Genomic DNA, 26,019 nt, shown 5'->3' with positions numbered 1-26,019 from the left:
GTCTCGTCGTCTCGTCGTCACCTTGTCTCATCGTCACATCGTCTCGTCTCATCGTCACATCGTCTCGTCTCGTCGTCACCTCGTCTCGTTGAAACTTCGTCACGTCGTCTCGTCGTCTCGCCGTCTCGTCGTCTCGTCGTTTCGTCGTCACCTTGTCTCATCGTCACATCGTCTCGTCTCATCGTCACATCGTCTCGTCTCGTCATCACCTCGTCTCGTTGAAACTTCGTCACGTCGTCTCGTCGTCTCGTCGTTTCGTCGTCTCGTAGTCACGTTGTCTCGTAGTCGGTGAGAACTATTTCAAATAGGTGATCCGCTTCTGACATTAGTCTACAACAACATACAACGAGACACAAACAGGTAAAAAAATAAAAAATCTAGTTTTAGGCCTCTAGTTTTTTATATTGCTGTATATTATTTTTTATATTCAATGTACACACATGTCACGATTATGGCGGCGACGTGGGGCGGGTCGTTCCCTTCCTTTAGGGATATGGTCGAGGGAGGCGATGGCTGGTCCATGCGTCATGCTCTTGTTACCGGGAGGTCTGCTTGATGAGTTTTTTTTTATTATTATTATTTCCTTTAAAGTTAAAGTTATTATATATTTTATTTTATGAAATGCTCACATAATGCCTCTATTTATTTACGGTATGTGTGGATTGATGCATCTACTATACTCAATAACTCTTGTGTTTATAAGTATTAATTTACTTTTTTTTTCTTTTTTTGACTTACTCATGTAAGCCTTTCAGTTTTTGACTTTTGAGTATTTTGTTGCGTCACTTTGCATATATTGTAATTGAAATGATTTGTAAAACAACTAAAATGTAAATCTTGACTTAAAAGAGTGGCAATGAGTTTCTTGCTACTTCTTCTCATTAGCTCAACTCTTTACGAAGTAGCGGTAAATTCAATAAGAAACAATATTTATATATTTTTTTTGACATTCATAAGAGTGATTTTTGTGACCTACATGAATAAAGTGTTTTTTGAATTTGAATTAATAGTTTTACTAAAGATAGTGTAAATAATGATTAATTAAATTAACACAATATTTACTAAATAACTTTACTAATTAAAAAAAATATATTAACTTCTTCGAAAGGAAATTTCATGTACTTAGGTTCTTGGAAAATATAATGTACCTACTAAATAATTGAATGTTTAATATTTGAGCTGAAATATGAGCCTGTTTACAGTAACTAACTAACTAACTATTCGCTTAAGCTATATTTGTTCGAGTAAAATCTAAATAAATTAATGTCAAGTCACATTATACCGAGAGACTTGTAAAGTTAAACTAAAATGTAATTATTATTCTGTCACTTGACGTGTTTGTTGACACTGTTCTGTTCACACCTGATTAGATCGAACATAATTATTATTTAGAGATCATAAGTATGTACGGCCTAATAATATCTTATTGTTTTATTTTCTTAAGTTAACTTTTCGTTTTATTTTTATGCAAATTTTAATTGCCTGCGGTTTTGTGAGTAATTATAGAACGAGATCAAGTTGACAATCAGTTTGGTGTACACTACACTACACCATTGTTAATTGAAGTGATAACTTCTTATGGGAAGGTAAACCGTTTCGTAACGTAACGCTAACGTTACGTCGCCAGTCTGTCTGGCTTCCCTTTCTCTCACGCATATGGCAGCAGTAGACAGGCTCCTCCTCTCTCACTCTAACCAATTGTTACTTTTATAGGATTAAATTCTGATACTAATAGGTAACATACATACACAAAATTCTAATGTACATATTCAAGAATTATATATAACTAAGAATAAAATATATTTTATAATCAATAAAATATTTTATTAATAAATAACCTTTCCTTACATTTTAGCAATATTAAATAGTTCAACTTAGATAAGTTTAAGTTATTACTTCTGTCGAGGGACACGTTTTTATTATATTATAATTCTATCAACTGTATTTTCATCAAACATTTAATTTCAAATATTTTTATGGCAATCATAAATTTAGGATTCAAGTAAGTAAGTGTAGAGAGTCGAAACATAATTGACTTAACTCGATACAATAAATTCGCAAAGCTTACTCTAAATCTTCATTTTTAGACAGATATTTCTATGGAAAAAACAATTTCATTCCCTTAATCTATATATATATATAAATGAATTGCTGTTCGTTAGTCTCGCTAAAACTCGAAAACGGCTGGACCGATTTGGCTAATTTTGGTATTGAATTATTTGTGGAAGTCCAGAGAAGGTTTAAAAGGTGAATAAATATGAAAATGCTCGGAATTAAATAAAAACAAGTATTTTGTTTTTCTTTTGTTGTGTCCCCAGTCGTTCAGAAATCAAATTGAGAGAATAGTTTAAAATGAATAATTACTTAAAATTTTTATAGCTTTCTAACTTCTAACTCAGGAGGTAAAACATATACTTAATTTTAGTCAACTATCGTTGGTAGATTAACTGTGGATGGAACAGAATAATATGCAAGATGACAATCGAATAAAATAATGATTGAAGTACGATACATTTTATGTACGATTTGATAATATTTGGTAGGTCTGAGAATCGGTCGTCATCTAATTTTTATACCCCAAATTTTTTCTTATTAGTTTATATAGCAATCCTACAACGTTTGCTGGGTCAGCTAGTATTTAATATTTTTCAATGAAACTTCGTCTATATGTGCCTTAATAAATACTCCACATGATTACGGTTTTATTTTTTTGCGAAAGAGTATTTATTTTGCAACAAAAATTACATTTATGAAAAACGTCCAGTGAATTGCGGGGGGCCGGCTATTACACGGCTCTCGCCTTCCATCAGTGATCAGTCGGCCGCAGCGCCTCGTCGAGAGCAACCGAAAACCATATTGAATAAGAGATATAGCATCAATGACTTTATAAATCATACTACTTATCGAATAAATTCTATTTTATATTAAATTTTAACTTGTACTATTACATATTCTTTGATTTGCTACAAAAATGGTGAATAAGTGCAACAAAAAATAATAATTCGCGATTGAAGGCCAAGAGAATAAATTTGATGAATCTGAAGAGATCGTTTTATTTATTGATCATCTTACTACTGGCAACACATGGGTGTATCATACATATTACATAGTACAGTATACATTATTGTCATATATTATATATATATCTGCTTACTAACTCATATATATATATATGGAATATTAATAATGGATGCAGCACATATAAATATATGTGATGCCGCTCAGAATTATTGGGATTTTCAAGAATCCTAAGCGGACTTGCAGCCTAAAGAGTACTGGTCATTTCTTAACTGATATTTAAAAAGAAAATTGAAACAGCTACTGAAGCGGTGCGCAAAGAGAGGTCACAGAAAAAAATTGTTTACGGATGAGATTTTTTTTTACAATTGAGCAACCTTTTTTTGTCTTTTACATACTCCCATGGCGAGGTGTAACTATCGTGCAAATAGCTTCATTACTAGATCCAGCAGAAGTTATAACGACTTGTTAAATGACGTAGATCTAGATTTATTTTCTACATCTAGAACTAAATTAAAAATAACCTTACTTAATAAGTTCTTCCAGCTTAAATAATTGTATTTAAGATAGTTCGTAGTAAAGCGTAAAATTAAATTTTTTCAATAGTTGAAATCAACAAGAAAGAAAATTACAGCATAAAGCATCATCTGGAACCAGTAAGAAAATCAGGGCGAGTCGTTCAACCGGAAACATGGGCTTCCCTTTCCAAGGATCTTAAAAGGGTCGGGTCATAATTGAATGTCTCGAGCATGGTGCAGCACGCGACCAGTTTTTATGATAGACTGGCAGTTTATATGAAGAACAAATAACACATATTATATTAAGATATGTTAAGTGTATATTATGATTAAAGACGACCATAATATTACAATTATGGTTATAGACGGCCATATCGCAAAAAAATTATTAAATTTAATTTAAGTAACCGGTTGCCTAGATATACAAATTTTCACTTATAATCTCCGAAACTCCCTGAGAATGTTCTTAAAATTTCTTTATAAAACCCTTTTTGATGTCTATGAAATGCATTAGACCGCTTCGGAAACAAATGGCACCCTGAGAAAGAAGAAGAGATGCAAGAAATTTTCTCTATTTCAAGGTTTTTTATAAGTTTTTAAGGAAAACTCCTAATTATATATATACTTGCTGATCCAGCAAACGTTGTATTGCCGATATTAAAATCGTGATACAAAAGTAACTGTTGATCGTAGATGGGTGAAAATTTGAAGTTGTATGTATTTTTTAATGCTGACTCATAATAAAACAAATTTAAAAAAAAATAAAAAAAAAATTGTGTGGACCACCGTTAACATTTAGGGGGATGAAAAATAGATGTCCGATTCTCAGACCTACCCAATATGCATTCAAAATTTCATGAGAATCGGTCAAGCCGTTTCGGAGGAGTTCAATGTTTAATTTTATATTAAATTTGTTGAATTTGAATTTTATATATATACTATTAAATAATAAGGTTAGCAATACTTGATTAGTGATTTATTTATTGATGACTTTGTATAACGGCTGGGACTTTATAGTTCTAGTATAATATATAATATTAATATGAAGAAGCAATGACGTGTGTATATTATTTGGAACCTGAAACAATTAACTGAGATAACCTAGAGATTAGATGCTTATATTGTAATTGGTTATTCCGGTGAGTGGTAGGGTCGTGACCCAGTGGCGCGTAGACAGTTCAAAGTAGTATCTACGCATCTCGGTGGATCTTTTTTTTTTGAGAGGAGTAAATACAGTTACGTATTTACTCCGTCGGACTCGAGTGTACTCAGTCGCGGGGCGTCTCCTAAGGAGACTCGAACCTCGGACCGGCTGTGTGCTTGTGGGAAGGAGAGAGAATGAAAATGAAGATGAAGGATGAAAAGATGAGAAGAACTCACTCGCCGGCGAGTGTGGTGATGTTTTGTGTTATGTATGTAAGTGTATATGTATGTGTTTATGAGTGTATGTATGTATGTTTGTATGTATGTAAGTAGTGTAAATGTTTGTGTGCATGTATGTTTGTGTTTGTGTCTGTTTGTGGAGTGTGTTTGTGATTGTGTAACTGAATTGTTGACACCCGCGATAGCTCGCGAGGTGCCCCTTCTCCCCGCACAAGACACAGGCCGGGGGCTCCGCGCATTGCGCCGGTCGAGGGCACTCTGGCGTGCCGTGTTTGCCGAGGCACTTCACACACCTCGGAGTGTGTTCGCAGTTGCGAGCCGAGTGCTCGTATGACTGGCATATGTGGCACTGACCAGGCCCCCCGCGGTTGCGAGGAGCTTCGGCCCGGATGCCCTGAAGAGAGCAAACCAATTTAATGTTGAATATGTCCTATCCCTCTTGCGTGAGGTCGAGGACGACGAGAACCATGTTGAATGGTTGTTTGGTGATGGTGCCGCGCATACGGTGCACCTCGTGTGCTGGTTAGCCCGGCTATTTGAGGTCCAACAGAATGTCGGCCTCGTCTATCTCTCTGGGGATGTTCCTAAGCACGACCCTCAGACGCTTCTCCTCAGGCAGGGCGTAAGTGTGAAAACCCACACTCAGCTCTCTAAGAAGAGATGTCAAGGCGCGGTGGTCCGCTTCCTCTTTAGTCTCTAATTTGATCAGAGATTGGTACGCTCTCGCCTGGAAGGAGAGCGTCTTCGGGATCTTATTGTTGATGACCAACCAGCGGCCTCAGTCTCCTATAAAAATAGGAGGCGGGCGCTTGGTCGGAGGCGGTACGCGGGCTTTAGCGGGCACGGACGCGGGAGTGGAGCCAGTCGTGGCCGCGGCTTTCTTAGCCAGCGTATCATCTAAAGAAGGCTATTCGCGACCGCGCTTCTTCTTGCGACTGACGGTGATGAAGCCGTCAGCATCCGACGCGACGCCCTCTGCTCTCGACGGCAGAGCGGTTTCTATCGGTTGGGCCGGTGATGGACCGGAAGCCTGAAGGGCTTTCGTGCTGTCCTTGGTTGCGGCGGCGACCTTAGGTGTCACCGGGCGCGCCTAAGCGTTAAAGTACGCCTGAAGGACAGGCGGACGGGCCGATCTGGTGATCACTTCCCTCGGTTTGACCGAGGCCACGGAACTTGAGTCGGAGACATGACCTAACTCCATTTCGGATTCCCCGTCGGAACCCGAAATCTCAGATGACGAGCCGTTATATTTTTTGAATTTCGCTTTAATAGCGGCATCCACTGCCCTATCTATTTTATCGGTCATTAGTGGAGCGATCTTCTCCATAAACAACCTATCGAGTAGAGCGCTGAAAAATCCCTCGTCGGGAACCATTGGTGAAGCCATGGTTGCTTGATTTTAATATAGAATAAATGGGCAACAAACCCCGCTGCCCGAGTGAGGCAGAGGGGGAATATAATACTATGTGGACAACTATGGTTAAGTTGTACACTTGTACATTAATAAAAATGTTAATGATAATAAAAGTAATGGAAAACTTAAAAGAAATTGATTTTAAAAATTATGCCTAAGACTTAGGTTTGATGACCGTCGTAGCCTGGCTGGGCCGGAATCCTGATGCACGCTGTGCAGGCCCCCGCGGGGAAAACACACACGGCACGAACTGCAACACACAAACACACACGATTAGCGTGCAGAATCGCGAAACACAAACACTGGTGCTAACTATCACGATCGTACAACCGGGAAATTAACACTGATAATAACAGCTACGTTATACGAAGGAACGTAGCAGGTGCGAGACTCAAAGAGTCCCGAACAATAGCGCGCGATAACAATAACTAGCGTAGGTAGCCTGAGCAGATAGTGCGATAACGCAGGTAATAAAATATTCGAAGGAGGACAGATAACGCGGCACGTGTGCTCGCGTTGCCTGTCTGGATCGAACTGTAGCGCATCGGCGTCACCAACCAACGCGGATCTTCTGCCAATGGTGGTTACTTTATGTTAATATGTTAAGTGTTGTAATTAAGGTAAAGAGAATTGATAAGTTGCGAATAATATTATGATTAATATTTTTTTCCATTCTAGATACGTAAAAATAAAAAAGCAATTAAAAGCTGAAATAGATGCCGAGTATAAAGAAGAGAAAAACTTAACAAGAGCACTGGATGAAAAAGGAAAACTCATAATAGAAATGAAAACTTCTTTGCAACAAATAAATCAGCTTTTGTCGAGTGTCGGTTTGTATAAACATATTGTATGATGTAGTCCAATAAACATATAATATGTCTGTCATCATTTTATCCTTGTTAGCTTCCGTTCCGCTAGTGCGGTATGGTGTTCCCCAGCCTGCCCAGTGTTCTTCAGCCTGCTCAGTGTTCACCAGCCTGCTCAGTGTTCCCCAGCCTGCTCAGTGTTCCCCAGCCTGCTCAGTGTTCACCAGCCTGCTCAGTGTTCTCCAGCCTGCTCAGTGTTCCCCAGCTTGCTCAGTGTTCTCCAGCCTGCTCAGTGTTCCCCAGCCTGCTCAGTGTTCACCAGCCTGCTCAGTGTTCCCCAGCTTGCTCAGTATTCTCCAGCCTACTCAGTGTTCCCCAGCCTGCTCAGTGTTGCCCAGCCTGCTCAGTGTTCCCCAGCCTGCTCAGTGTTTCGGAGATACGTAAGGTTCAACCTAGGAGCTGAAATTACAAATTATTATAAACACAGCTATTTTGAATTTCAAATGCATAATAATATATATAGAAACTTAGTGTCAGTAATAATATTAATATTATGTTACCAACAGGCGCCCCCAATGCACCCAGGCCGGATACTGTTCCACAGGCTATCAAGTATGCGGTAGAAGACCAGATACAGCCCATCCCTGATTTGGAATCTGATTGTTAGTGTTGTTATAATACGTGGTATAGCGAGATGCAGGTGATTGTCAAGTGCCAGTGGCTTCTTACCTGATCAAAAGTAAAGGCTTTGAGTATCTTTAGTAGATACATCAAACTACACAAACTGCAAATAAGTACAGTAGAAATACTTTTAAATTAATACAAAGTAGAATTGTTATAGTAACTTAGGAGAATTCGTAATAATAACAATTGCTTGATACCTTATGTATGATTGACTATCCGTACATGGCAGCAGCCTCCACTCAATATCCAAGTTTAATTATGCTGATACAGTAGTAGGGCCACGCTTACTTCCACATACTAAGAATTTAATACAACGTGTGCAAAACGCATGTGCACGCTACTGCTTCGACATTCCACGGCGTGCTCACGTAACACCTTATTTAAATAAAAATAAAATTTTAAAAATGGATTATCGTATGCATTTACACTTTGTTTCGCTTCTTTTCAATATAATAAAGTATAAAGTGCCGCTATATCTTTATAGTAAATTACATTGGTTGAAAGATAATAATAGTGAATACGTCACAAGAGCATCTAAGTATAGATAGATTACAAATGCCGTTACACAGGAGTGCAGCTTTCCGGGGTAGTTTCAAGTTTACAGCCACTAAATATTGGAATGACTTGCCACCTCCTCTCTGTGACCTGAAAACAACTTCGAGTTTCAAATTAAAATATAAGACTCTTTTATTTCAGAAACAATTAAGCAATCAATAACCCATAAGTATTAGAAAAACAGTAACTTCAATTTATAATACATAAAGTAGCATTACTTGAAACACCCTGTATCTTTACAAATTGAAATTACAATATTTTTCCCATGCAAACATATTGTACAAACCGACTATTATTATTTAAAATTATTCTGAAAATATTGGAAAATAAATTAATATTACCTTTTTGTTATGGCCAAATAACGTGTCTATTGCCAATTTATTTTTTATTTTTTCTTTCTTCTTATTCTCTTTATACCCTGTGTCCGCGAAGTTTACATTTTTCAACAATAAACTATGACTGTAGTTGTGTTATAAAAATTTATTATTTATTTTGCTAATATAGTTATAAAATTTTGCTTTTAGTGTAGAAATATGTATTTAAATTGTAATTTAAGATGTAGGAAGTATTTGTATACCGCAGTCGCTGTCCGTGCTGCGTAACACGGTGCCTACTGAAAATCAGTGTCGAGTCTCTGAAGGCTCGACGTATACTGAGTGGGCCTCCGATTGGCAATACTAAAGTGATTGCACTGCTCCTCAATCTAATTGTTTTATTTATTTTAATTTTACTAGGTCTGTTTTAATTATTTTTTAGTGGTTTTTATAGTTTAAGTTCATAATTTTGTTAACTTATAATTTTAATCTAATATTTTACGTTAAAATTACTTGTTTGTTAAAGTTATTATATTATAAACTATGACCTATTTTAGCAGTGTAATTATGTTGCCAATAAAGTTTATTATTATTATTATTATATAATATACTTTGTGGTTCAGTTTAAATATTATATAGGAGCCGAGGGCGACAGTGAAATCGACTTATGAGACCATGCAGCGCTAATACTAGAGCATGGCAGATGGCACATGGACCAATAAATATTATTAATGCGATGATGCTGCTCGTCCCACCTCCAAGTCACCCGAAAACATGTTTGAAGACAAAGCGAGCTCTTCATATTATGATACTGTCGTCGAACTATCTAGAATATAATATTTTGTAATTTACAAGTGACCTCTTAACATTTTTGTTGTTTGAACGCTGTTCTGTTTCAGTCGACAAGTTAATACTGGTGGCCCGCCAGAAGCTCACGGTTCTGATGAACGCCGTGTCCAAGATGGACGTCGGGCCCGAGGTGCGCCTGTATGCTAACAGCTTCTACCACAACATCCTGGCGCGCACAATGCGGGACAACTACAAGGATGAGGTGCTCGCTGAGGGAGGTGAGACGACGACCCTCATATAATATAATATATTATACACGTGCGACTTAAGAAAGACAGAACTCAGCCGCCTCCACTGCGTCCAGTATGTGCACCTGTTGTATGTATCACTTCACTATGTATTCATAAAATATTAGATATTTCATGGACTTATACTCTCTCTTAATAGTAAATATATTGATATGATTAAAACTAAACAGGGCGAGTCTCCAGAATTCATGCGTAACGCATCCAACGCAGATGGTCTCCACCTAATTGATCCTATCACGTCCACTGCAAAAGTATAACTTGCAGATCTTAAGTTCCAAAACTACCCGGGGCAATGACATTGTGTAGACTATGTGATGATTGATATGGCTTCAGTGAATTAGTCCATAATCAGGACTAACTGATGCCAAGTCATATAATAAAGGGGAATCCAAGTAATTTGAAGCAATAGCAATTGAAATCAACGATAACACATTGAAAACAGCACCTATGAAATTAATCTGAATATTTCTAACGATTCAAATATCAAAAATCTTGACTTGTAGCGTGTCGTGTGAAGGTTTAATTCGGCGGCAGGAATCAGTCGAAACAGCTCTTCGGAACACTCCGCGTTAAAACTGCGGTAGAAGACACATAATGAAGCGATGTCTCTACGCAACGCTAAGTGATCCAGCCGTTCACAGAACACTGGGTCACCGACAATTCGAGCTGCTCTGCGTTGCACGGGGTCAAATGGATCGAGCTGATACTGGGGTACTCCATATGTGGCCGTACCTGCGCTTTGTACACTAGAATGTGGGCCGACTTGAAGTATTGCCGTGCTCTATTTACGATGCTCAGTTTCTTCTAAGCCAATTTGGCTATTCTCTCCAGATTGCCGCGGAATTGGCAATCGCTCGAGATTTCGAGACCCAGTATTCCGATACTAGGCGAGGCTGTAAGAGAAGTATTGTCGAAGAGCGGTGATACGACAAATGGTTTTTTTTTGTGGTAAACGCGGAAACTTGAGTCTTCTGGGGGTTAAATTGGACAAGGTTCAATTTACCCCATTCCGCGACCTTCTCAAGAGAGGACTCGATAGAAGACACAAGTTTCCCCCGGAACTGGTTGACGATTTCCCTAGAGAGACCTGCATGGCCCATGTATACGGCATTGCCCGTGCTGTCGTCTGCATAACAATATATGTTGGAGGTGTCCAACATATCATTAATATGCAGAAGAAACAGTGTGGGAGATTGCACACAGACGTGGGGCACTCCAGCGTTCACGGGCTTAGGATTGGAGCAGTAACTAGCATTTAATTTAGCATCTAACCTACACAATCCAATAGGTGCCCATGGCGACGCTCGAGTAAATCCCTATTTAGTCTCTTGGGCTCCCATTATATAAATTGACATTATTTTGTCAAATGCTTGCCACTGAATCACAAATGCATAGATAGTGTTGATATCTATTAGATAACACTATATATACATTGTAAACCGCAAGTGTTGTGTTTATTAGATAGGTAAATATCTGCAACTTTACTCGGACATTGTGAATCAGCCCCTTATTCTTTGAATAGAAATATTTTCTATAATGAGATGACCAAACCTGTTGTTAAATTATCATTTTATTATCATGTGGGTGATGATAGTGCACACGTTCACTATCCAATTCTACATTCTAATACGGCACACCGAGTTAGTAATTAATAAGCTTGTAATAAAATTTATTAGTACCTAGGTAAGAGCAGCCTGTATAGTATGACATGCCAAGGGCGCTCGTGGAATGTTTGTAATTACGCTACTGGCTACGTACATTGCTAGTTATTGTTATAGTTCCATTGTTGATGCTGTCTAACCAATTAAAAACATTTTAGTTGTAAAAACATACTGAATTAGTGTACTCTCACACTTAGTGTAGTTTAAAGAAAAATGTTACCAAAACATAGACCTTCCCCTTTGATATTCTTATAAGGTTCTGTTGAATCAGCCTTCGTCTTTTTGTGACGACATCTGGCATTCACAACGCGCGGTTGTGGAGTACCAGACGTCAACATGATGCGGGTGGTATTTACTATTTTGACGTAATGTCCGGTGGTGGAATTTCGCCGCTAGAATCAACCCGAACACCTCCTCTGAGCACTCCGTGATAAATGAGATAGAAGATGCAAAGGGAACCCACATCCCTATGCAACGCCAAAGAATCAAGCTGATCGGAGATGATTTGATCGTCGATGATTGGAGCCGCTCTTCGTTGTATCAATGGCGCTCAAATGGAAGAAGCTGGTACTGATTAGCGCCCGCCCAGAGGTGAGAACAGTACTCCATGTGAGGCCTAATTTGGCCTTATATAGTTGCAGGCGGTGCCTGATAGTGAAGTACTGTCTCACCTTACTGAGTACACCAAGCGGGATGAACGTCGCTCGATATATCGACGCCAAGAATTTCGATATCGCTATACACTATATAGTTTGTGGCAGTTAGAGGAGTGATCTAGAATCGAAGGGAGACATCAGCTTAATTCATCCAGCAAATAACAGGTCTGCCTCCATGGGTAGGATGCAATTATTTACCGCATCTCATCCCGTACTCTGCTGACCTATAGTGCTACATGCGGAGGAAACTTCAAAAGCGAGGCCGTGCTAGGCGCGTGATCGGCACAGTGCTCCGGATCAGGCAGAGGTCTGACGACCAGAGAGGAGGGTCAACGGAAACTAGGATGTAAGGTCAAGAGAAGGTCCAATAGTAAAGGTGTATAATCTTCCACATCTGGGATTCTCGTTGGCGCAATAACCAATTGCATTAGACCATTAATAATGTTTTACAATAAGTAGTTATTGTTAGGTTCATACTCACACATTACGTAGCGGCAGCCAGCTGACCTCATACCGTACTCCAGCAACAGGAATATAATTTGCTGTTCAACAAAAATTATTTTATTATATTCATTTAATGTAATATTTTAGTTCTGCCGTATTTAAGAAAAATAAGTTGTGTTCATTTTGATTAGTTTAGACTTAGATTTAGACTTATTTAGAATAAGATTTAATGTAATTATTTAGTAGTTATTTCGTTGGCGATGCTAATAAATAAATAAACAGTATTGAGTGCGGTGCGGAATGTATGGCAGATGTAATACGACTACACTGACACGCCCTTGTCTGTTGGCAGGCCTGATAGAGTTCGAGATGGAGGACCCCAACGTGCCCAGCCACGCCGTCATCAAGTTGAGGAGCAAGCAGCTGGTGGAGGCCCAGGTCAGTGAGTTTGATGTGCCGGACGAGCCACGGAAGAAGTGACCTGGACTGTGTACTACGTCATTGAACGAATTTAATAAAACTATCAGCGGAACTGATTGTTGTATTATTAACAACCTATCAACCTACTAACTAGCCTACAAAAGATTATAAAATTTAACTTTACGAAGACCGTATGACAAAAGTATGTTAACGCTGAACAAATGGTCGTGGAGCTCACTTGAACGCAAGTGATCACCTCACTTGAAACTTATCCCAACCCGCCATTTTTTGGTCGGCAGAGGGCCATCATCTCTGCCGCGACCACGGAATACAAACTTATCACGAAAAGATGATGCCACAACTGTGAGTATTACCAATATGCCCCTGAATAACATGATTCCTGAATTCGAACCTTAAAAAGATAATATCAATGCCTGGCTTAATATTATACAATCATATTACGTTTAAAAAGCCTTACTCAGAAAACTTACAGTTTACACTAATACAGTTTTCACTTTGATGTATTAACAACAGCAATTGCAATGGCAATACGTTCATATTGTTTCTTAAAACATTGCTCAATTGTAAAAAAAATCTCATTCGTAAACAAAATTTTTCTGCGACTTATCTTTGCGTACCGCTTCAGTTTTTGTTTCTATTTTACCACCCTATTCTTCTTTAAATTATCAGTTAAGAAATGACCAGTACGTCTCCTATAGGCTACAAGTCAGAAGTCTTTAAAATATGCGACATGTTTCTATGTGCAATCTTCATTTCCTCGCGCCAACGTGGTGTACCGGTGAAATATGGCCCTAAGATAGTACGCATGCCTTCATCTTGAGAAGACAGAATATTATCAGTTATGTCAAGTACTGCGGTTATTGTACTACGACCTCTTTTGAACCCAGACTAACAGTTTTTTCTGTTCTATGACTGTAACTTAGGCAAAATATTAGAGGCGAGATAATCAGTCAGCTGAGAACACACACTTTTTCCAATAATCTTTAATAAACATGGTAAGATGCAGATTGGCCTTAAATCAGTCAAGCTAACAGAGTTTGATATTTTACGGATAGATTATCACTGTGTTAGAGTACTGAGTGACCTGTAACATTCACACATTCAACAGTTAATAAGAATTACAATCACCAACCTTAAATAATCGGCGATGATCATCTAAGAAGTTCTACAATCAAGTTACTTGTTATAAAATCCGATAAATACACAAGCAGCTACATTATCTTACAAAATACAAATACGACACAATAAACAATGCTGCATTGACTTGAATCTACAAATTGACGACGATATTCGATGTGAGGGCTATATCCTTACATATGAAATTGGCGTTTTGTATGGGAGGAACAAAAAGTCGAATATTTTTAAACATAATATTAATCAATATTATATTTAATTAATCAAAGTATGAACCATTGTTTTCTATGCACTTTTGCCATCTCATAGGAAGTTCATTGATCCCTTTACTAAAAAAACCAGTCGGACGGGAATCAATAAAATCCGTGAAGGCGATTTGGACTGAGTTAAATTTTTTCCCTTGCAAGAAGTTGTCCGAATTTCGAAATAAATGGTAATCTGTTGGAGCAAGGTCCGGGGAGTACGGAGGATGTCTTAGACATTCCAATTGAAGCTCTTCTAATTTGGTAGCCGTCTGTTGTGCAGTGTGTGGTCTAGCGTTGTCGTGAAGTAGCAGTGGCGTGGAGCGATTGACCAGCCTAGATTGTTTGGCCGCTAGCTTTTCCATCATGGTTTGCAATTGCTGACAATAGACATCAGCCATAATAGTCTGGCCAGATTTGAGAAAACTGCAATGAACAATACCGGCACTAGTCCACCAAACGCTTACAAGTAACTTTTTTGGGGTTAATTTTCGCTTGGGGCAGGATTTGGCTGGCTGATCAGGATCCAACCATTCCGCTGAGCGCTTCCGATTATCGTAAAGAATCCATTTTTTATCACAGGTAATGATTCGGTTTAAAATACCTTCATTATTGTGCCGGTTCAGTAATGTAACGCAGCAGTCGACGCGCGTTTGCCGGTTTGCTTTAGTCAATTCGTGAGGTACCCACCTTTCAAGCTTTTTAATCTTCCCAATTTGCTTCAAGTGAATTAAAACAGTTTTATCACTAACACCGCAGCCTGCAGCCAACTCGGACGTGGTTTGTGATGGATCCGCTTCCACAATAGCCTTCAATACTTCATTAACAACTTGGGTCTCAGGCCGTCCACGGGGCTTGTTCTGCAGGTCGAAATTTCCAGAACGAAAACGTTGGAACCAAAAATGAACTGTGTTTTCTTTTGCAACATGACCGCCATACACATCATTCACCCTTCGAGTCGTTTCCGCAGCACTAGTGCCACGGCGGAACTCGTACTCGTAAATAATGCGATACTTTAAGTTTTTCATTTTGTAAAATGAGTGACGCAAACAGAAAAAAACAAATGAATGAAGGTCATCGAAGCACAAATACATGAGTAAATAGCTGTGCAAATTTGAATTTGGAATTCCTTACCAAAGAGGAGAACATCGTGATTAAAGTGGCCAGTACGAAATACGCCAATTTCATATGTAAGGACCTAATATAAACTCTCTTAGAAAAAAGTGATTCACTCGATTATATGAAACGTGCAGTCATTGATAGATTATCATATGACGGCTATAATCTTGTAAAAAACGGAGATAGCCGAAATCCATTACATTTTAAGCAACTGTTCGCTTTCAAACTTTCCCATCCAGGGACCCCACCAAACTACAAGTACCTTGCTGTAGAACTACATTATTTCAGAGAAACTGTTTGTGTATGTGCATAAAAATCTATAATCACATCCCAAAAATAATAAGAGAGGTATCGTCAAATAGGAATTTCTCATCTAAATTGAAAATATACCTTAGTAAAAACTACTTATATTCATTAGACGAATATTTCCAACTAAAAACTTAACTATATACTATATAATACTGCTACTAATCTTTTGTTAAATTTATATTATTGTAACTAATGATTTTTTTTGTATTGCAAGGAATGTATTTTATAAAATTTGCACGTCATAAATGTGGCAAACATGTACTCAATAATATTTATATAACATCAATCTAACATGTTTATGCAAATAAAAACTTTGACTTTGACTTTGAAACTTAGCTGGATTATACTTTTTTAAACTTTTTGCTACTATTTTAAACTTAAGTCATATCACTGCAAGTTTCATACTGAACTAAATTTCAATTTTTACTCAGGCATTCTCCTCTTATTACGTAGTACTTACATCCTCTTTGACAATAGCGGTAATTTACGATCTCGTAGACAAAGTTGTTCCATGTCCAATACAGTGTTAACAAACACCTATAGACAGCGCTAATTATACCAAATATGTTGACACGGTAAAGAATAATCAATGGGAAACAATGTTGGTGACTTATTAAATCAAGAGGAAATACCAAATTTTGTAACTAATTAAGTCAATTATTAAACCAAATGCCCAGTCAGAAAATATAATGAAGCCATGCTTGCGTATTCGGCATATTTCTACAAATTAAAATAAATTAAATGACAGAAAATAAGCTTAATGAAAAGGTTCGAGCGGATACAAACCGCAAGTGAATACAGTTTCACTTCGTGTTTCCACAACATTTACGAATCGTAATCGAAGTATTTATACTACGCGAAAACTTATCATGAAAACGATACGATATGTTGTGATCATATCTTTGGCGCAATAATAGTAATAGTTCGATATGATGCATAATTTTAATTGATTTCAATTTTTGCTTTAAAAATTTATGTTGATGAAACAATATAAGTATTATTTCTGACTTAAAATTATAGTCCAACGATATATGATGATCATTAACTATTACAACCATTTAGCTGCGTCATGGACGGCCGCGTGTATATTGTAATGGCTTGTCAAAACAGAATCGGCATAGAGTAGGGTCATAGTATACATTGTCTAAGTATTATATAAAAAACAATATGGTACCTGTGTCTTTTCCGCGTAGATTTCGGGGCAACAGTTATTGCAGTAATGGCACTACAGAATCATTTGGACATACAAGCTGTCGTCTTTGTTACCAGATCATTCCAGTCCAGAAACTATCAAAAATCACGTCAAGTTGGTTAATTTTTGATAAATAACGAATTCCTAACGAGTGTCATGTAGAACTTTGAATCCGGATTGTACCGGTGAACATTTCTATTGCGTCTGTCAGCTCATTCTGCCATTTCTTTCAATTATTATTTACTTAATTTTGTCTCTTGTATTGACGGTTTTCGCCATGAGATTTCACATTAAAAACTGTCTGTATTTTTTTATATATAAAGAGGCTAACAAGTCATATCGAGTCGAGAAAATAAGACAAAAAATGAGTGTTTTTAGCGTACAAACTTGTATATTGTTAGGGTACAGCCGGACTAAATTTTGTCGGCCCCATTCAATGATACTATAGTATTAATATGATTGGGCCCATTACGAGACTTAAGCGAGACTTACGAGCGTAATCTCGATTTCAGACACGTATGTGTGATGGGGCGGACATTACTTGATCGATATTGGTATTCGGATATTAAAAAATAAAGTATTCGAAGACTTCGGATTAAATAAGTTTTCCGAATACTGCTTTATTTATTATCAGTAAGTTAAAAAAAACACATTTTTAGAACTTCAACATATTAATAAGGGACCATTTTTGCTTAATATAATCAACTAACTTTAACCATTAGTGGAAAAAAAATAATTTAAATTAATAAAATAATTTAAATAATTTAATTTAAATTAGCTAAAAAATACGATCAGCTTCACCGCTAGTAGGTCGAATGGTTTGTAAATGAAATGAAATGAAATTTTATTTGTAAGACACATTGTACTTAAGATGTTAACATAATATTATTCATAATCAAATATGTTTCGTCAATTGACATGCATAATATGTTATTAAATTGTCTAAACACCAACACACTACTGTTATGGCTTCAATAAGCTGGCTGATTGCATCAGGTTTAAGAGAGTTTAGCTGAAAATAAGATTGATTGAGGCTCGCAAATCTCTTCAACAGTAGCCCTTAAGAGAACTGGATAAGATGGTTCAAAATTAATATTTTAGAATTCGAAAAAGTAGTTTTTTCTTTGAGATTATATCAGCTAGGCTGTTCCAGTGAGTTTTGCAACCGAGGATCAATATCGAGCATATTGATTCATATTTGAACTCTAGGTATGAATTTCACATATTATTCATTTAAAGTAGGAGCCGAGCATTTGAAAATTCTTACTATTTTACACACTTTCCTTATCAAATCTTTGTAAACCAGTTTGGGAATTATTCTACGGCGGTCAGTTTCAAAAGTATTTGTTATGTTTGAAAAAACCATATAACTATATAGATGCTATTGGAATAGTATTAATGTAGCCAATATCCGAATGATATGAATATCCGGATATCCGAATTACATGCCCCCAAAACATGGCACTCATCAACGCTATCCTGACTAATATTATGGGGTCGAATATGGGCTTAATATTACCGAATATGCCGGAGGCATGTACTCGTATGTAGTTGGTGGTAATAATGTTGCGTAGCAACCCTTCGAAGTATATGACGAGAGTTGTCAAACTTCAAGACATTGTTAATTTCAACAGCTCCGTCAGCAATACTCGTAGCTCAGCGGAAAAGTGTTTACTTTAGACGATGTAGACCCGGTGTAAAGTAAAGACTCGTTCCTATAAGCGGAGTATTATTTCCAATATCTGACCCACTCCCGTGTCAATAAGTTAGTATTATGTGTGAACTCAATACATTCAATATTATTAAAATTACATATTATTATCATTTCAATTTCATCAAACTAAATGAACTGATTGAACTGAAATGAACTTACTAAGATGTGTATCATTCATTGGTCACCGCTTCTCCTATATATGCCTATACTTAACTCAAAAGTGTCTTTGTGTCGTTTGAGTCCTTTCTGCTTAACTACGTCCAATTTGATCAAACTCGGAATCTCGAAGTAATTCCGAAAAAACACTTTGTATGGAGCCATATGCAATTTTTAAAACTCTCCATATGCTTGGCATTAGTAAAATGTTTATGTACGGGCTATTAATGAAAAAGATCTGGCCGTCCACGTAGTGTGCGTTCGAAAGCTGGTCAACGGTAAGGGAAAGAATTCGAAGAAATCCTGTATGAAAACAAAAGATTTTATTTGGGGAGATGAAGATAGCACCTTGAACCATATCTCGTATTTTAAAAAATGACTTAAGACTTGCTGTCGAAGAGACGTACTGGTCATTTCTTAACTGATATTTTATAAATAAATATAATTTCTTAACTGGTAAGAATAGGGTGGTAAAGTTGAAAAAACAGAAAAAAATTTTTTACGGATGAGATTTTTTTTACAATTGAGCAACATTTTAACAAACAAAATGACCGTATTTATGCTCAAAGCTCTAAGGAATCTTCTCAATAAGTCGAAAGAGTGCAACGTGGGCACTATCTGACTTCAGTGATGGTTTGATGGGGTATTAGCTATAAAGGAGTGACTGAGCCATACTTTTGTGAAAAAAGTATCGTAACATCGGCACTAGTGCACCAAGATGCCATTCTTGAGAAGGTAGTGAAGCCCCTTAAGAACACCATGTTCAATAACCAAGAATAATCCTGCAAGATTCGGCGCCGGGTCTTAAAACTCGGTCTACGCAGTCTTGGTAAGAAACGAACGTTTCGGACTTCATCAGAGCTGAAGACTGGCCGTCGTCTAGTGCCGATCTTAATCCGCTGGGTTATGATTTATGGTCAGTTTTAGAGAGTACGGCTAGCTCCACGCTATGAAAATGTGAAGTCCATAAAATAATCTATACGATTTGCAGTGAAGAACTTTCCCATGGAAAGAGTACGTACTTCTATTGATAATTACTGGCCTCAACATTTAAAGGACTGTATGGCAGCCAATCGAATTAGCCTGACCACTTCGAATAAGCTTTTTATATTTTAAATTGTTTTATATTTATGTAATAAGCTAACACATTGTTAAAGTATTAAACGTTATTTGCAATAAAAAAAAATTTTCTTTGTTTCTTAAGTTTTACGTTTGTCAGTCTGACCCTATTTCCTGATCAAGATCTGTTCAGTCGGAGGTTTCTTACGTTTTTAATCAAAATCACACTCATATTCAGGCGAAAGTTTGTATGTTTTTTATTAGTTTTTGTGTATATTTGTTACTCCTTAACGCTCTAAATGGATTTATATGTTAAGGTAACCTACTCGTACGATGAGAGTAACAAACACTCAAATATAATATTTTTATGTACATAAAATAATTCGACAAACTGGTTTATATTAAAATGTTAAGCTCCCTGTAATAAATTGAATTTGAAACTTGTTTTTTTATACTTAGACATCTTTTCTTTTTGGCATAAATGTAGTGTAAGCGGACAACAACATATCCTTGTATGGCAGTTTTTATCAATATATAAATGTGGTAAATTGGACGTTCGTGTTAACGTAAATTTGACTAAAAATATCGACATTCGAAGGAGATTTCAATACTTTTAATGTTAAAAAAGTTTTAACATAATTTTTGAGCACGAATTTTTAAACGCTTAAATCCTTGAGTAGTGGTACATAAATCAGCCTCCAGGAAATGATTCAAGCAATTAATGACACTCGCCTTTGGATTGTAAAATTCTTCATATCTCTCTCTTGCTACCAACTGGGGCTAATTCTATTTTATTATCTCGTATACGGAAAAGCTGAAAAAGATAAGCTGTTACAGATTTGCGGTGTTAATAAGTATCAATTATCACTAAGTAACGATATATCTGTGTATATAAATAGCATTTGTTTGTAATTTTTCACGTTCTCGTAAGCCGTTCACATTTACCATCACTGACTTTTTGTATACAAAATTTCTGACTGAAAGCTGATCGGGTCCTTTCAACTTTCTCAGTGAGATAGAGATGTGATGACGCTGGGGTGCGCCAGACCAGAGATGACAGCAATACTCCATATGTAGCCGGACTTGCCGGGCCGGCTTGAAGTATTGCCGTGCTCTATTTATGACAGCCAGTTTCTTCGTAGCCAATTTGGATTTGCCCTCTAGATGACCACGGAATAGGCAATCGCTCGATATTTCGAGACCCTGTATTCCGATACTTGGCGAAGCTGTAAGGGAAGTGTTTATGAAGAAAGGTGATACGACATATGGTTTTTCTTTTGAGTTTGGACAAGGTTTAATTTACCCCATTCTGCGACCATCTCAAAAGAGGACTCGATAGAAGACACAAAGTTTCTCCCGGCACTGTTCTACGGTTTCCTGAGAGAGACCTGCATGGCCCATGTATACGGCACCACAAGTGCTGTCGTCTGCGTAGCAATGTATGTTGGAGGTATCCAACATATTATTGATACACAAGACACAGTCTTGGGGCACTTCAGCGTTCACGGGCTTATACCAAGAGCTGGCGGTTAATTATGATCTCCATGAATTTGGAGAGCAGTTAGGAAATATCTATAGTCCCGGAGGTTTGTTGGATCCAACTATCTCCTTGTTTTTTGATCGGATGGACAAGGATTGACTTCCATGAGTCAGGCACTACGCCTTTTGAATATGAGTGCCGGAATAAACGCGTTAGCACCGGCGTCAACTCAGGGGCACACGTTCTAGGCACGATTGGAGAAATGCCATCCGGCTTGCTCAACTTCCTGACGTCCAACGAAAACAGAGCTCGCCAAACAGTTTTCTGTCTGAACTGTACTTCAGGCATAGAGCTGTGACACTGCCGGATGGTTGGCGGTGCTTTCCGTTGTCTTCAAAAGTCGAGTTGGAGTGCACAGTGCTTATAGAAACAGGTTTCAAATTCGTCGCGAAGTTAATATTGCTGGGCGAACCAAAAACTATCCGTTTCCTGTTTATAGGAACCAAGCATTAGCGAATATTAATATTATTAATTATATTATAAATATGTCTGACCTCTAGTGGTTGCAATACAGCAATCCGCACGAACTATCGCAGTTATTCGCCAAAAATCTGTTTATTAGTTCCATTTAATATTTTTACCTTTTATATGAAACCATTTCTACCATTTGGTGTTGCATTTCGTTTTATTTATTCGAACAAATCTTTGAAGTCTTTCATTTTTTTTGTTTTGTGGTTAAGATTAAAGGAACTTTAAATGAACTGAAAACGATATGAATTACTGAAGCAGTATGATATTGATTTAAGCTTTGCCTTAGATGATCAAACTATATTAGTTCAAATATTAAAAAAAACTGATAAACAATTCAAGAAATAAAGAAATTGTAGATAAAGATACAAATAACGGAATGAAAATAAAAACCAAACACAATTTTAATTTCATCGCTTACATACTATAGTGTCAGTGTATTCTTTAACTACACAGATATGGTAGCACGTTGATATAATATGATATAATAATATAATATGTGAGGAGATGCCGTTCAAACGTGAAACGTCATGAGCTAGTTTGTTTGTGAGTCCACTTTAAAGTAGCTTCACTATGGAAAATAGATAAGGGCAAAATGAGTCAAGATATTGTTACACGTATCTATAAATGATAATCTTAAGTCTCTGATATCTGTGATATCGTTCAAAGTATAATATCGTTCATGCAATTTTATTACAATTAGACTGTTACAGTTTGACAGTGTTGTGTTTGCATTCCTTTAACGTTCACTTTATTTCGGTACTCGTATTACCAATTATTACATTTATATACAAGCACATTTACAAAGTCGGAGCTGTGTGCTGTAAGACATTCGTTATCGCATCGATCAGCTGCGTCGTTTGTCGTTCTTTCAACAAGTTATATTTTTACATTCAATTGTGGCCAGTTCTAGTTACCCCTCATTTGTACGATGATAACTTATCATAATAACATATTTCCAGATAAACTATTAGTATGGTGCAACAAGAGCAGTGCTAAATTGTCATGACCTACATCTATTTCATTTGAGTGAGTGTGAGTGAATTTAATTTATAATTAATTTGGAAATTGTTTTGGCTAGAATCCATATTTGTTAATGTTGTTTGGGCTTATACTTAAACATGGATAGGCTTAAACATAAAATCAAGAAGGAGAAATCCATTAAAGACAAAAATAGGAAAGATAGAAATCATGACTTAGAATCAGATGCTAAAAGTATACGCGAGAATCTTAAAATTAGAGAAATTCTTAGAAATGTTAAGATGAATAGTAGTATGCGATTGAAGGGACGACCGGGAAGTAAAATTATGAATAATAAAGATTTGAGTGACGGTGAGGAGTTTGAAGACAACTCTATAAAAGAAAATGTTGATATTGAGAAATTACCTAGTGCTACTAATACTGATGTTATAACTAGTCATGAGATAAAAGATATGTCGGATTATATTGATACCATACACGCTCACCAAGCAGATAAATACGAAGCAAGAGATCAAACCCACCCAGAGGAAATCCCTTACAATTTAAAAAAGACAGTATCAGATAGTGATATTACAAACATTCAACCACTAGGTGGCAGCTATTATGTAAATTGTCACCCCATAAGTCAAGAAAGAATCGACGAGTCGGAGGAAAGCATGAGAGACTTATTCGATGACGTGCCTACGTTCAGAAAACTATCCCTCGATCAATCATTATTGACTCGTCGGTTTGGTATCACTCAATCGGAGTTTGATTTGCACACCCTAGGTAAATCTCCATTAGAACGAAAATCTTCATTCTTTAGGAAGAAAATGGATAGTTTTTTAAGAAATACAACGGAAATATTCAGAAAGCAGTCGACGATCGGGTCCGAGAGGCCTGTTCAGAGGCGGGGCTCTGTGTCAGTGTCCTTACAATCCTTAGACGAGGACAGCTTGAGAAAGTCAATGGGACCCGTGAGTATATGTAAATATTATCAATATAGATGGAAAGATATTCTGTTCTAATGTATAACTAATATTTTTTTTAGTTTTCGACCAATTCCAAGTAACACTTATTATTTAATAATTAATATTTGTATGTCGTCATCCTTGTTGTACTCATATTGTTTTCAATCATCACTTTTCAACGGTTGCTTTGGGCACTAAAAATTTACAATTGATAAAATCCTGTAAGAAAGGAAGAAAAAACATTTATTCACTTAGTTCAAAGTGACATGAATGTAAAAGATTTTACCACCACTTCGGAGATTGACCTTTAAAGAGCAGAAGTAGCAAGAAACTCAATGCCCCTCTTATGTATTTATATTTACAGTTTCAGGATTTTACATTATATTTTATACAATATACTATGTAAAGTAATGCACCAAAATTACTAAAACATTTTGACTTACTTACATAGTATATTACCAATTAAAAAAAATAAAAGATAAACATTCCCGAAGACAGAACCGAAAAGGTACAACAAGCAGCGCCTGTTCACGAACAGCTATCGCTTCGAATATAGTGACCCGACCTACGACGCTGCCGCGAGCAATGCCATGCCCCGGGAACTCAACTAAATAAAACATAACAGATAATTGATATTCTTTCTCATGAAATACCTCTGAAATTCGTAAATTGCTATTTTTTCTTCTTTTCAATTTAAATTTTAAATGGAATGAATAATATATGTGATGCATTAAATAGATAGAGATATTAATAATAGAGATGATATTCTCTGAACACTGAATCACTTTTTATACGTAGTTTACAGAAAAATACGGTTTTTCTCGATTTCCGGTGAAATAACAAGTCCTATGGAAAAAAGTGAAATAGCAGTGTTGTAGGTTGTACAAATAGATCTACAACTTTTATTTATACACTCTTATCACCCTCTTATAATCTTATATTATATGAAAAATTCAAAAACCATATTTGTTGGTTTTTTATATTTACTTTTACAAAAAAAACTTTTCAACGCAATTTTGTGAAAAATTACTTTTTTACATCCCAAATACACTGTAATTTTTATGATTTCAAATACTTATTTTTTTTCCTTATTTAGATTTGACTATCGAATTTAGAAATTCAAAATGTATGTTTATTTTTATGTCAACGAAAAACGAAGTTTCCGGTTCCATTCGTTGAATAAGAGTCGACCGAGAGAACCCTAATTTTCAATCGAAAATGTGAAAGTGTGTGTATAAGTGTGTGACTAATTGTGTGTAGTGTTATTGTAGGTGTGTGATTTGTGATGTGAGTGTGAGTGGTGTTTAACGATTACAGGACGAGGACTATCTCGTCGGGCTTCTAACAAAGTGACAATATTTTGAGAACGTTGTAGGATCTTCTTTGAATGCCTACTAATTGCTATTTTAAGATAACTTATATATCTGAGTGACCTACGCACAATTTTAGCCTATCAAAAGGTATGATTCGGTGTTATATTATCCTTTTTTCATTTATAGATAGATTTGATTAATTGTTATCCATATTTTTTTCTGCTATGAAATAACAGGTATGAATTCGCTATTAAATACATTTTGAAGGTCCTAGGAAGCTTCCCTGATTTTTTCCTTTCATCGCGGTTGGCGCCATTCGAAAGGGCTTCACCAAACTTAGATTTTGAATACAATTCGGCGCGATTTGAACCGATAGATTTATAGAAATCTTAAAACAATTATTTAAAAAAAAATGGGAAAATGTTTTATTTTGGAATAGTTTTTAATTGGCTTTACCGATCGACTGAAAACGGCGTGAAAATCGGTGTATTCATTCAAAAGTAACTGTGATTTAAAAACTTATAAAATTGGGTTTTATTTAACTTTTATCACACTTAGTTTTTGGAGGCAATAATTGAGTAAATAGAGCTATATATACGTATGTATATAATGGTGCAATTGAGAATTATATATATAACATAACATACCGTAACGATTATAAACAGTTATTAATGTGTGGCGATCTTCCAGAGAGCGGTAACATTTTCCACGTAGTAGCACACTGCGGAGTGAGCTTCATTGCGGGTAGTTCCCAGGATGATACGATATGGGTAACTTCATAAATAACGCGCACACATCCATTTTAAAAGAAAGTGTATATCATATAGGTATCATCTATAGTATGTTAGTAG

At 36.6% G+C, this 26,019-nt stretch overlaps 1 protein-coding gene across 1 annotated transcript in view; it reads left to right on the top strand.

Moving 5' to 3' along the window:
* LOC126978748 (uncharacterized) overlaps positions 1 to 13,083 on the top strand; it is a 48,560-nt gene extending 35,477 nt beyond the window's left edge. The window contains exons 8-11 of the mRNA XM_050827796.1: positions 7,012 to 7,163; positions 7,706 to 7,801; positions 9,592 to 9,759; positions 12,903 to 13,083. Coding sequence (XP_050683753.1) covers positions 7,012 to 7,163; positions 7,706 to 7,801; positions 9,592 to 9,759; positions 12,903 to 13,030 — 544 coding nt within the window. The 3' untranslated portion in view covers positions 13,031 to 13,083. The remainder of the gene's footprint in view (positions 1 to 7,011; positions 7,164 to 7,705; positions 7,802 to 9,591; positions 9,760 to 12,902) is intronic.
* The last annotated feature ends 12,936 nt before the right edge of the window (positions 13,084 to 26,019 follow it).

Source organism: Leptidea sinapis, chromosome Z (assembly GCF_905404315.1).
Source record: "Leptidea sinapis chromosome Z, ilLepSina1.1, whole genome shotgun sequence".
Taxonomy (NCBI): domain Eukaryota; kingdom Metazoa; phylum Arthropoda; class Insecta; order Lepidoptera; family Pieridae; genus Leptidea; species Leptidea sinapis.
Note: the sequence above shows the minus strand (reverse complement) of the source record. Positions and strands in the feature narration are given on the sequence as shown.